The sequence below is a fragment of the Nesoenas mayeri genome, assembly GCF_963082525.1.
Source record: "Nesoenas mayeri genome assembly, chromosome: 12".
In the NCBI taxonomy this organism is placed as follows: Eukaryota; Metazoa; Chordata; class Aves; order Columbiformes; family Columbidae; genus Nesoenas; species Nesoenas mayeri.
Genome location: NC_137547.1, coordinates 2,694,054 through 2,706,176, shown reverse-complemented (window position 1 = coordinate 2,706,176; position 12,123 = coordinate 2,694,054). Strand labels below are relative to the sequence as shown.

General features: G+C 41.0%; 1 protein-coding gene across 2 annotated transcripts in view; it reads left to right on the top strand.

Moving 5' to 3' along the window:
* Positions 1 to 11,866, top strand: part of NETO2 (neuropilin and tolloid like 2) — a gene marked incomplete at both ends in the record, with an annotated part of 30,030 nt that extends 18,164 nt beyond the window's left edge. For both annotated transcript variants that reach the window (XM_080351908.1, XM_080351907.1), the window contains 3 exons: positions 3,343 to 3,571; positions 8,288 to 8,401; positions 11,286 to 11,866. In XM_080351908.1, coding sequence (XP_080208034.1) covers positions 3,343 to 3,571; positions 8,288 to 8,401; positions 11,286 to 11,866 — 924 coding nt within the window. The remainder of the gene's footprint in view (positions 1 to 3,342; positions 3,572 to 8,287; positions 8,402 to 11,285) is intronic.
* Positions 11,867 to 12,123: the final 257 nt, after the last annotated feature.

Genomic DNA, 12,123 nt, shown 5'->3' with positions numbered 1-12,123 from the left:
GAATTGGGCTCTGTCCAAAGTCAAAGAGACACGTACCTGCTCCTCCCCGGACTGATTCACAATCCAGCACCTTAAAACAGAGTTTCAGCATCAGTTGGATCTAAAATAAATGACTTTACCTGGAAACAGCTGAGGAATTATCAGTCTTTCTCTTCTGCCTTAGCTATAGGATCACACTCTCTTAAAGTGCCACAGTAAAATTTGCTAGAGCTTTTCTGCCCAAGCCCCAAAGCGCCATAGTAGCTGCTTGAGCCTAAACCCAGCATTTGTTACATGAGAGTTATGATTGTTCCCACAGAGAGCCTGCTTATGAAAACAGCACTGTCTTGTGCTCATTAAAACAGCTTGATCTTGATTTTGCGGCCAAGGACAAAATCCTCTTCATAATTCCAACATACAATAGCTATACCCTGTTAAAAAAAATTAAAACAAAAGAAAGAAACTGCAAAAAAACCCACCTAACAGACAGCTTTATGTTTCAGAATCATATACTCGTTTAATACTCCATTAATGGTTTTGAGCCTTTGAGGAAGTGACTCCACTCTCTAGAGCACTATACTAGTCTAAGTAATAGCAGCAGTTCTTGCAGAAACACTAATAAACCCATTTTCTCTCTACATTGCCACTCGAGTGCACCAGGACTGAAGCATTTTAATTAATTATGGCATGTTGCCATAGGGCAGAGTTATAGGTGGGTCAGTCCTGAGATCGTCAGCCTAAACTACTGAGTTGAAACATTGCAGAAGAATAATTCCACGTGCTCTGACTGGTTTCTCGAGTTTCAGTTCTGGCAGAATTATGATGATAAAACCCATTAGGTCTGATATGGTGCAGTCTCTTGAGAAAAATAAGCATAGACATTTTTAATTTCCTCAGTTTGGTTTTGTAATAAAAATAAATTTTAAAAACTGACACAACTGCAGCAATGAAAGGATTTTAAAAGTCTGCGTAACAGATATTTAATTACCTCCAGCTTTCAGAAAATTACTAGAATAATCAATATAATCTAAGAGTGAGGACCTTTTATTTTTACTTGCCTAATGCACTAACCAGAAGGAGCTTTTGTAGAGCTGAGCTCTTTTAATGGAATTATTCCTTTGTTTTCATACCCTGAATAGCTCCACTGAAAGTGTGCTAATTTATTTTTAGCTTCCATTGTAATTTTACAGCAGATACATAAAGCCATTCATTAAATGCAAACACCATCTCTCAGCCCAAATACTGGCACTTGGAGCTCACACCTATGTTTGGAGATGAGACATCAAGGGAAGACGGGTCCAGCATAGCTGAGAATTTCCAGCAGTATAATAAATGCAACAAAGACAGTAGAAAAAACATATGTGTGTATATATATATATATATATATATACTGAAAATCACAAACCAGTGAGATGCAGTGTAAGATAATATGGCCGAGGCTACACCGGCAGATCACTGGCAGGGAAGACCCATGGGGTCCTGGGCTCCTTTCCTGCCTTTTCCGTAGGGCCTGGGCAGTAGATTGCGGGGGGAACCGTTTTATTCACCCCACACAAAGGTGGTTGGTTTTGTTATAGTGAATTCTTCAAAATTCTGTTTTAAAAGGCTTTGGCACTAGCTGAGATTAAAAGCGAGATATGGCAAGAGGGCAGAAAAATAGCTAATGCAGCGGCAGTAAGTGTGGGACATGCACCCTGCCTTCCCTGCCTCACAAACTTAACGAGGGCTGGAGGTTCTTGTCCTTAGGCAGGTGTATGAAAACCCTCAGTTCCAGCAGGACAGGGAACTGCTGCAGAGAGTCCAGCGCAGCCACCAAGATGCTGAAGGGAGTGGAGCATCTCCCGTGTGAGGAAAGGCTGAGGGAGCTGGGGCTCTGGAGCTGGACAAGAGGACACTGAGGGGGGACTCATTCCTGGGGATCAATATGGAAAGGGGCAGTGTCAGGAGGATGGAGCCAGGCTCTTCTGGTGACACCAGTGACAGGACAAGGGGCAATGGGTGCAAACTGGAACACAGGAGGTTCCACTGAAAGATGAGAAGAAACTTGTTGGGGGTGAGGGTGTCAGAGCCTGGCCCAGGCTGCCCAGGGGGTTGTGGAGTCTCCTTCTGTGCAGACATTCCAACCCGCCTGGACACCTTCCTGTGTAACCTCATCTGGGTGTTCCTGCTCCATGGGGGGATTGCACTGGATCAGCTTTCCAGGGCCCTTCCAGCCCCTGACACTCTGGGATTCTGTGACAAGGGCTTTGCACCGCAGGGCCGGCCAGAAGGGACTGGGGGCTGTATCCAGACGCACAGGCCAGAGCTGGTGTATCTGAGGGATCTCAGAGCTCCGCGTGGGCAGAGGAGCAGCGCGGCCTGTCCTGCCGAGCAGGGGCCTCGGCCTCCATGGGGACAGATCTCTCCTCTCTCGAAATCGTGGCTGTCTGAGGAATATGTAAAGTTTAAGGATGGATTTTGCAGCATGCTTCAATGACTTAGTTACCTACTTCGTCAACTGTCACTAGGATTTTAAGCATTCCAATAGAACTATTCAAGAGATTAAAAAGCCCTATGGTGTTTTCATGTAACTGAATTACAATCTTGCACAAATTTCCTGCTCCAGTAAAGTAATTTGCTTACTCTTCCAGTGCCGTCTTCCTCTTCTAATTTCCTTGCTGCATATGTTCTGCCACATACACTGCCTTCTCTTGGACTAGATTTCTGCTTTTGGAGAAATTAAGATGGGCTTAAATTCCTTAACTCTTCCCAGATAGCCAGCTACATGTCTCCTGCTTCCATTTTTATTTGCATTACTCCTGACTTCATTGTTTGTGTCTTCTGTAACTCTGCTCTGATGCAGTAATTAACTTTCATTCTGAAGAAACGAATTTTAATTTCCTTATTTTACTTCAGAGCTTTTCTGAATAGACTCCTTCCCTTATATTTTAACATTGTTTTTATGAATTAAAATGGGAACAGACAAAATACTATCACAATTCTTTGAGCACACTTCTGTGTTTCCTTTATCTCCTCTGGCGTGGTTGGGCTCCTCACTCAGCAGAGCTGCTTAGGGCTTTCCTCAGCATCTTGCTTTTTACTTCTTTTTCCCCAAGGGGAGCAGTAATATATGAGAGTAAATTATTGAGTAAAGATTGTTCTGGGGAGGGAGGAGAAATGAAACAGACACTTCAGACAAATGTCAAGTAATACTCCACATCAACATGTAATAAGGAAATGTATGCTTAAAAGTGGTGTGAATTGGGAGTGTATGGGGAGAATATGTGTAAGGGGACAAAACATCGTATTCAAGATTTGCTAAGAAAGAAAACTGTCCTCTCTGTAGCACTTTTCCTCGAGACATTAATTTCTCTTTTCCGACAGATCTATTTGCGGTTTCTTGACTATCAAATGGAGCATTCAAATGAATGCAAAAGAAACTTCGTTGCTGTGTATGATGGCAGCAGTTCTATCGAAAACCTGAAGGCCAAGTTCTGCAGCACGGTCGCCAACGACGTGACGCTGCAGACGGGCACCGGCGTGGTGCGCATGTGGGCCGACGAGGGCAGCAGGCTCAGCCGCTTCAGAATGCTCTTCACTTCATTCGTGGATCGTAAGTAGATTGTAAAGGGCCTGTTCTCCTGTTATCAGGGTACTTCAGGTATATTAGGAAAAGCATCAGCTGTATATTGTGAAGCAGGAACACACAAAAAAGGTTGGTTCTGTTTCCTTCGTATGCTAGCAGGTGAAATAAATACTGGCTTTATGACAGTTCTAATCACGGCTCCTGAAGAAAGGCTTTCCTCCATTCTCCAAGGGTTTCTTTTTCCTTTGAATTCAGTAATAATACAGCTCTAGGCCATGTCCTTCTCACAGAGCTCTGCAAATGAGCAGAGCCAGCAGTGGCACTGACATGCACTCTCCCACTGGTCCCCCTGGGAGATCATCTGCCAGGGCCCCTCCCAGACGCTACAACGGGCTCTTCTCCAGCCCACGCTGGATGTTCAGAAGGTTTGAACACGCGTGACCCTGCAGAGTCCGATCTACCAGCTCTAACTCCCTCCGCACAGCCCGCTTGTGCTGCATGCCTGGGATAAGCAGCTCAGTTCACACTGATTTATGAAGGCTAGATGGAAGGCAGAGCTGGAAATGCAGTCTGGATTTCTATTCGGATTACATAGCCTGGGTTAGAGAGAGTATGGTTGTAAATTAAGATATTCCTTGAAAGCGTGCTTCTTGTGAGATTTTCTTCTAAGTGCTTTCTCTCTAGACTTAATGAATTTTTGTTGCCTCACATGTTTAAAAAGGACTACACTGTGCACATTGCAGAACCTGAAAATGGTGGCATCTGCAGCACAAAAGCAGACTGATTTGAGAACTGTGAGATACATGAGGAGAGCTGAATAAACCAGATGCACTGCTTCAGGGAATCAGACCTATGCTTGTGCTAGGGGTTTTCAGAAAGTTCTGCTCGATAAATAAGTAGCACATATTTGCTGTCAAATAAGTAGCTTTTCTGGTAGAACCGACATCTCTGTAGTCAGTCCTGAAAGGGATCCTGGTCACCACCTTGCAAAAAAGTTCAGGTTACAGGTAACAAGCAGATTTCATATTCTCTTCTGTGAACCAGTCAAGTTTAGCATAGGAGAAAAGTTTCTTTCTGTAAAACAATCTAAAGTAACAGGGACTTGTAAGAGAAATAGCTTCTTCCTTACTTTGCATACAGAGGAGTGAGAACCAATTGCATGTTTCAAACTGCTCCGTTGTTGAACCTGCAATAGGCATCTAGATATTGGAATTTCGGTAAATACCAGTTTTAAGCACAATTTGTTTGCAAAATGTATAACTGCTTTTCCCGTACTTTTTATTTCACTACAATTATTAATATTAGTGATAGCACATGTTATTCCAGCTTTCAATCTAGAAAATGTTAATAACTTTGACAGGGAGACTATCCATGTATATGATAAATACTGGAGTGGTTTGGTGGTTTTGTTGTTGCTGTTGAGTTGCGGTATTTTTTGTGGGGTTTTTTTGAATGCAAGAGATTGAAACAGTCACTGCACCTGAAACAAGGTAAATTTCCAAACTGGGGATTTTAAAGCAACTCAAAAGTCATTGGCAGAATAAAATCTGCAAAGGTATACGGTTATTCTGATTTATCTTCTAACCTGAGATACTGTCCTTGGATATGGTAATTCAAAAGTATGTATCTTAAAATGTTTCATATACTTTTAAATATTCTACTGATAAGCAATTTTTCAAACCAAAAAAGTGAATCCGTGCTTATTTTATTTTCAGCTGATTAAGCTATTTTTCTCTTCTGCCTTACTAATGATTTGTAATTATATAAAGCCAACCATGAAAACAATCAATATTTCTGAAAATATTTACATAAATGAACTAATTGTGCATGACAGTCACCTAACGCGCACCTAGCGCCGCTTGCAAATTTGACTAAGTAATTCAGATACAGCAGTGTTAAAAATCGATGTATTTGATTTCTGCCTTGATTCAATACATGACTAATGCTTGATACAGAGAACACTGTGAACGCTGCACCAGGCTTAGGCAGCTTTTAGGAGGAGAGTGCAGCTCTGTCCTTGAAGTCCTGGACTGGAACTGATCAATTGTTGTGACTTTTAGACTTTGTACTCCCCAGATAGCAAACAAAAGGAAAATGACATCTATTTGTCCCGTCTTTGTGAACTTGTGAACAAAAGCCATCCCCCAAAAATGTTAAGGAAACTACGCAGGAGTGTAAAATAGAGACTGTGCTGATGGATGGAAGCGCAGCAGCAGAATGCATCAACCAAAAATACAGGAATGATTAAAAAATTCCCCCGTTCAGACAAAAAAGGGAATGTGTCTTACGTCATAATCCTTCCTCAGTGCCTCCGTAAGAACTACAACTCCATACAGATCCATACTGAAACACCAGCAGATACATATGGATCCATAACCACCCTGGACACGGATTTCATAGATCCTCCTTTATCTCACCGGCAGAAATATTTTAGTAGATACTGTCACCTATTACATACGTACCCTTTTTAAGCTACTCTGTTTAAACAATGATCCTATTTATCCTTTCAAAAGTAAAGTGTGCGCAATCTTTCTTTATAAATTTAGAAGGAAAACTACCTAAGCCTTTTCTCCCCACAGGTAAACCTCAGTGGTTAAGATAAAAACAGTTTAATAGGATAGAAGAGAAAGGAAAAAAAAAATCAACAATCATAATAGAAGAATATATAAACCAAGTGGTGCACAATGCAATTGCTCACCACTCGTGGAGCTGACGCCCAGCCAGTTCCCAAGCAGCAGTTCCCAGCCAACTTTGCCCCAGTTTATATACCGAGCGTGTCATATGGTGTGGAACATCCCTTGGGCCGGTTTGGGGCAGCTGTCCCGGCTGGGCCCCCTCCCAGCTTCTGCTACGTCTCCAGCCTCTGTGTCCAGGAGTGCTTGACCTGGTATAAACCTTGATTGGCAACAACCCAAACACCAGTGTGTCAGCAACATTCTTCTCATACTAAACCCCAAACACAGCACCACACCAGCTACTAGGAATAAAATTAACTCCATCCCAGCTGACACCAGGACACCAGGCATAGAGGGAAGCTCTGCTCATCCCATTCTGCAGTAGGCCCATATGTTCCTTGGCCTTCCTTTTGGTGCTGGTACATGTGAAGAAGCTCTTCTTGTTGCCTTTCGTGTCCCTCACCACATTCAGCTCCAGGTCAGCTGTGGGTTCCCCAGCCCCATCCCTGCACACGCACTGTGGTTGTTTTCCTCCCAGGGCACCTGATGTGGCATCTATATTCGTAACCTATATAATGCATATGATTGGTACTTTCCTAAGCATCACTCAGCTTTGAAACCAGTGTTCTTCAGACTAAATCTACTATCCAAACAAATTCTCCACTCAGCTGAGCAAGGAGGATTCATGTGATAGTTACTATGACATTTTCAAACACTGAAATTACATAGATAAATTCTTCCAAAATGCACTCTAATAACATTCTGTATTACATTCAAGTACTACAGCACTTGCGCTACAATTAAAGCATAAGCTTCCTAATGTGGAACTTCGTGCCACGTTGCCAGGGGTTAAGCAATGGCAAGAAGCCAATTTGAAAGCTGAAAAACAAGCAGCATAGGTTACCAAAATTCAGTGAAGTAAGAAACGGGAAGATAATGCATATTAGAATTAGGGAATGCAAATTCAGAATTAAAGGTGTGAATTTTCTCTCAGGTATAACTCCTGTTTTTGTCACTGAGACCTTGATGCCCTAACAGAAGAAATAAGTGAGAAACACGCTGTATTCAGGACTAGTCATGCTCCTCTGCTGCACCCTTTGGGTTCACATCATGTTTCAGAGACTCTAGATTGCTCAAGAATAAGTTATTTCTGTGAAACCAAAGAGGAGAATGTCTTACACGCATCTTGCTATTAAATATGTAACTGAACTCCACTAATAATAGACATTTCTGTCATAAAAATACCACATTACTGAGACAGAGAACAGGAATATGAATTTCTTGTCCAGTGCCTTCAATTTAGAAATAATTCCCTATGTATATTACATAGCATCCTGAAAATAATTATTATAACTATTTTTTAAATATATTTTTCTGATGTCAAGGAAGTATAACAAACATTCATGGAAACATAAAAGCTTTAGGGCAACTTCACAGTTAATTTATTTCTTAAAATTTCTAACTATATATGGACAGATAGATAAAAAGCTGAACTGTACTCTATCTTAATCCCTGCATTAGCTCTAACAGGAGGATCTAAGAGCTTTGATTCCCAAGCAGGAGTGACTTAGATGCCTCCAGTTACTGCAATATCTTGCAATTACTGGAACAGTCCTCCACAAGCTGAAATCTGATTTGCCTTAAGATATTAATGGGCTCCAAAGTGCAGATGTTCGGGAACTGCTTCACAACCAGCTATCCCATCTACATAGCAGATGCACAGCAGATTGAATAAATACATCAATGACGTTGAGCATGTGATTTTTAAGTATTAAGTTTTTAAGGACAAGTATTAAAGCCTTCTGTTATCTGTGTTCTGTGACTGTCTCTGGCTGCTACCCATTTTTAACAAGAAATATTTGGTTTTGGTAGCATTGATAATACACCTGAAAGCAACCATGTGAAGAGGGAGTAAATCATCTGAAAATTAGTGGTGTGTAGAAAAAGTGATTGTGTTTGAAATAAAGAATGAGTGTGCATGTTAAAAAAACCCAGGAATTTACTTGTTTTATTGCAATGCAACCATTAGTGAAAATTCCTAATGTTTCCTTTCTCTTCTCTCCTGCAGCTCCCTGCTCAGGCAACACTTACTTCTGCCATAGCAACATGTGCATCAATAATTCTTTAGTCTGCAATGGCATTCAAAACTGTGCATACCCTTGGGATGAGAATCACTGCAGAGGTGAGGATGGTGCACGGCTGGCCCCTGTGAGCCGGGCTGGCCTCTCAAGGATGTAGTGAAAGGTCTTTTTCCTGGAAATGTGCTGGAAACAGTTATTCTACTATTCTTAGGAAGGTGTTCCGAATGTTTTATTTAAACTCAGGAGACGTGTAAGCCTCCTAAATATTGATCTGACAGATATATAATGAAATTTCTTCCTCTTCAGCATATACTGTATTTTTAACGGATGTCAGCTTAATAGGGAATAGGATTTAGTATTTGTTGGGTTGCACCCTATCCATTTCTAAACTTTAAACGAAGCAAGGATTGTAGGGACAGGTGATACCTTTTATTAGAGAAAAAATACAGAGCTGAAAAAAGACAGACAAGCCTTCAAGCACAAAGAGCCTTTCTCAGGGCTGCAACAATCTTCAAAGACAAAGCCAATTTTAGAACATTTGTTTTAAGGTGTTAATCACAGACTCTCCCAGAGTAAATGCAACTGCTGCATATGGTGTGAGAAAGGATGTGAAGAAGGAGGAATTGTTAGGAAGCAAGAAGTCATCGCTTATGGAAAACGGACACACAAATCACCGCTCCTAGAACATGGGGCAGAGGAGCATTGTTTAAACCATCACAACTACAGTAAAGGCTTTTTTCTATATCAGGATTCATAGAAAAATTCTCATGATTTGAGGAATTTGTTTTTCTAGTAAAGCACAAATACATTCACCTGTGCTTCAACAAGAACTGAATTTTCAGAGCTGGAACCAAACCAGTTTAAGGTCAACATATTTCCTTGCGCAAAGAAAACAATGAAACAATAAGTGTGAGCTTGGGATGTTTTTTGACAAGTAGAATGGCATAAATAGGTCTGAACACAAACCTCCAGAAAGATTTAAGTAGGTACTCCATTTGAAAGATAAATTGACCCTGCAGGAAGGGCCAAAACCTTCTCTAGAGAAAATCTTGATATAAGCTTAATTTTTTTAGTAAATACATATTTAAAAAAAATACATTGAAATTGCTTTTTGGACAAACGAAAAAAAATTCACACCCCTAATAAATACTCTAGTGGACGGTATATTGTGGAAGCTTTCCAGATAACAGAACTGATCCGTAACTCCCGTGTTTTCAATGCAGAATTAAGCTTCCTCTAAACAATCCTTAGCTTTGATAATATTCAGTGTTCCCTCTTCAGTGCAGTTGCTATATCTTTTTCCTGTCTCTACCAACTGCTTTCTGGAATGTTGCCTAGAATCCACCCTTCGTTCATGTACTGCAGTGATTTAAAATAATATATTCCATGAAAACGGTATCGCAATGTGAAGAAAGCATCTTTCTCAATATTTGTAAGTCACTGTATCTGGTGCTAAATAACCTCCCGTGTTTTATGTTGGATACAGTTTAGGTTCTGGTTTGTTACTTGCACAACAGATAATTAAGAGGCAGCTGCAGACCGGCCAGCCAAGGGAGACGGAAGGGAGACTGATGCAGCAAGGGAGCAATATCCAGGCTTGAAAAGAAAGTTGCTCACAGTTGTGTTCAGTTCCTGCAGGCGCCCGGAGTTCCCATTTAGTCCATACCGATAGCTACTTCACTCTGAGCATACTGTGACCTACCTTATGCCTAAGCCCAGTGACATAAAAATGGGTAGAAAAGTCGGTTGCGTGCAATTTCTTTTAAGACATGACTGTTGTATAACAGCTTTTTGATGAGAATATCTCCCAGGAATTAAGAGACCTAGATGCAGATGAGAGAACTGCCACAGCAGTGAAATTCATGCCTCCCACCAAGTGTGGGAACACCAAGGTGTGAGGTGGGCAGGACAAGGGGAGGTATTTCCCGTCACATTAAAGGTTTAAATGTCACTCCGAGTAAACAGTCTAAGAAGTGGAACTGTATTTCAGACATAACTTTTTATTAGCTGATTTTTTGGGGACTCTCTTGTTTAGTATGGGGATTGTTTCAAATAGTGTATGGTGGGATAGAACTCTCCGTGCACTGTGTGTGCCGTACTCAGAAGCATAACACACACATCCAGATGCCAGGAGCCAAAAACCTGAAAATAATATGCAACATTTAGGTTCCTACCTTTTCTTCTACGTAGTCTTAGGTGCTTTTCTCCCCCAGTAGCAGATGTTGCAGAGTCTCAGTGTAGAATTCCTCTAGTCCCCTAGGACAAGTACATTTACAGAACAGAAATCCAACTGGAAAATTTTAATCTTCAAATGAGAATTTGAAGTATGCAAAACCATCTTGTTCTGATGCTGCCATCTTGTGTGTTTTCAGATGAAGTACTAGCCAAACACGCTGTATAATGTGGGTTGATTGGTTCCCCCCCACCTTTCCTTTCTTTTTTCCAACTGACTTGATTACTGGACTGTTAAAACTGAAATATATCTATTCTAAAATTCCCTCTGTTGGAATAGGTACAAGAGACTTACACAATAGGCATGGTCATTAAGTTTCCAAAAGATGTGAAAACACCGCAATCAATCTTACATCATCCCTATGATATTGCACTTTTAAAGAACTAGGTAGTTTTCCATCTACTGCCGTCAATGGGAATGTTACCAGCAGGAGCAAACCATGGAAGGAGAAGCATCATCTGTAGCTGTATCAAGTGCTATTGAACTGGTGGATTTTGGAATATTGATCAGTATAGGTTCCAGATTGAAGCCACTGAATTACCACGCGATAGCCACTAGTGCAGACAAGGAATCCACACAGACCCAGTACGATAAATCCTACTGACATACCGCTCTAGTCTCCAGTGCCATTAAGTCATTTCATTAATGCAGCACTTACATGGCAATCATAACACAGCTTGCTTTGTTTTAATACATGATCAAAAGTGTGGAAAATAAAAGCCTTATCATAATATCTCATCTTTTCTTTACAGAAAAGAAGAAAACTGGATTGTTTGAACAGATCACCAAAACTCATGGAACCATCATTGGCATCACATCAGGGATAGTTTTAGTTCTTCTCATAATTTCAATTCTAGTACAAGTAAAGCAACCACGCAAAAAGGTTATGGCTTGCAAGACTGCTTTCAATAAAACTGGTTTCCAGGAAGTATTTGATCCTCCACATTATGAACTGTTCTCACTGAGGGACAAGGAAATTTCTGCAGATTTGGCAGATTTATCAGAAGAACTTGAAAACTACCAGAAAATGAGGCGCCCTTCAACAGCTTCCAGGTGCATTCACGACCACCACTGTGGCTCCCAGGCCTCTAATATAAAACAAAGCAGGACCAACCTCAGCTCCATGGAACTGCCCTTTCGCAACGACTTTGCGCAGCCCCAGCCCATGAAAACGTTTAATAGCACATTCAAGAAAAGTAGTTACACTTTCAAACAAGCGCACGACTGCCCGGAGCAAGTCATAGAAGACAGGGTGATGGAGGAGATCCCGTGTGAGATCTATGTTAGAGGAAGAGAAGATACAGCACAAGGTTCCTTATCTATTGATTTTTAATTTCCTAGTGAAGATGGTATCAGTGTATATACAAGATGCTTGTGTACAATGACAGTGTATATATTAAAAGTGTACTATATGCAGCGTGTGAGATGCACACACTTTTAGCTTATTATACTTCATTGAAAAAAAGTCTTCATAACTAATTAATGCTGGAAAATGGTGTATTTCCTCCCATCTTCCCAAGCTACCTATCTAGTGGAGGAATAAGACAGAGACTTTGCATGGAAACTGTAACATAAGGATGCTGGAAGAAA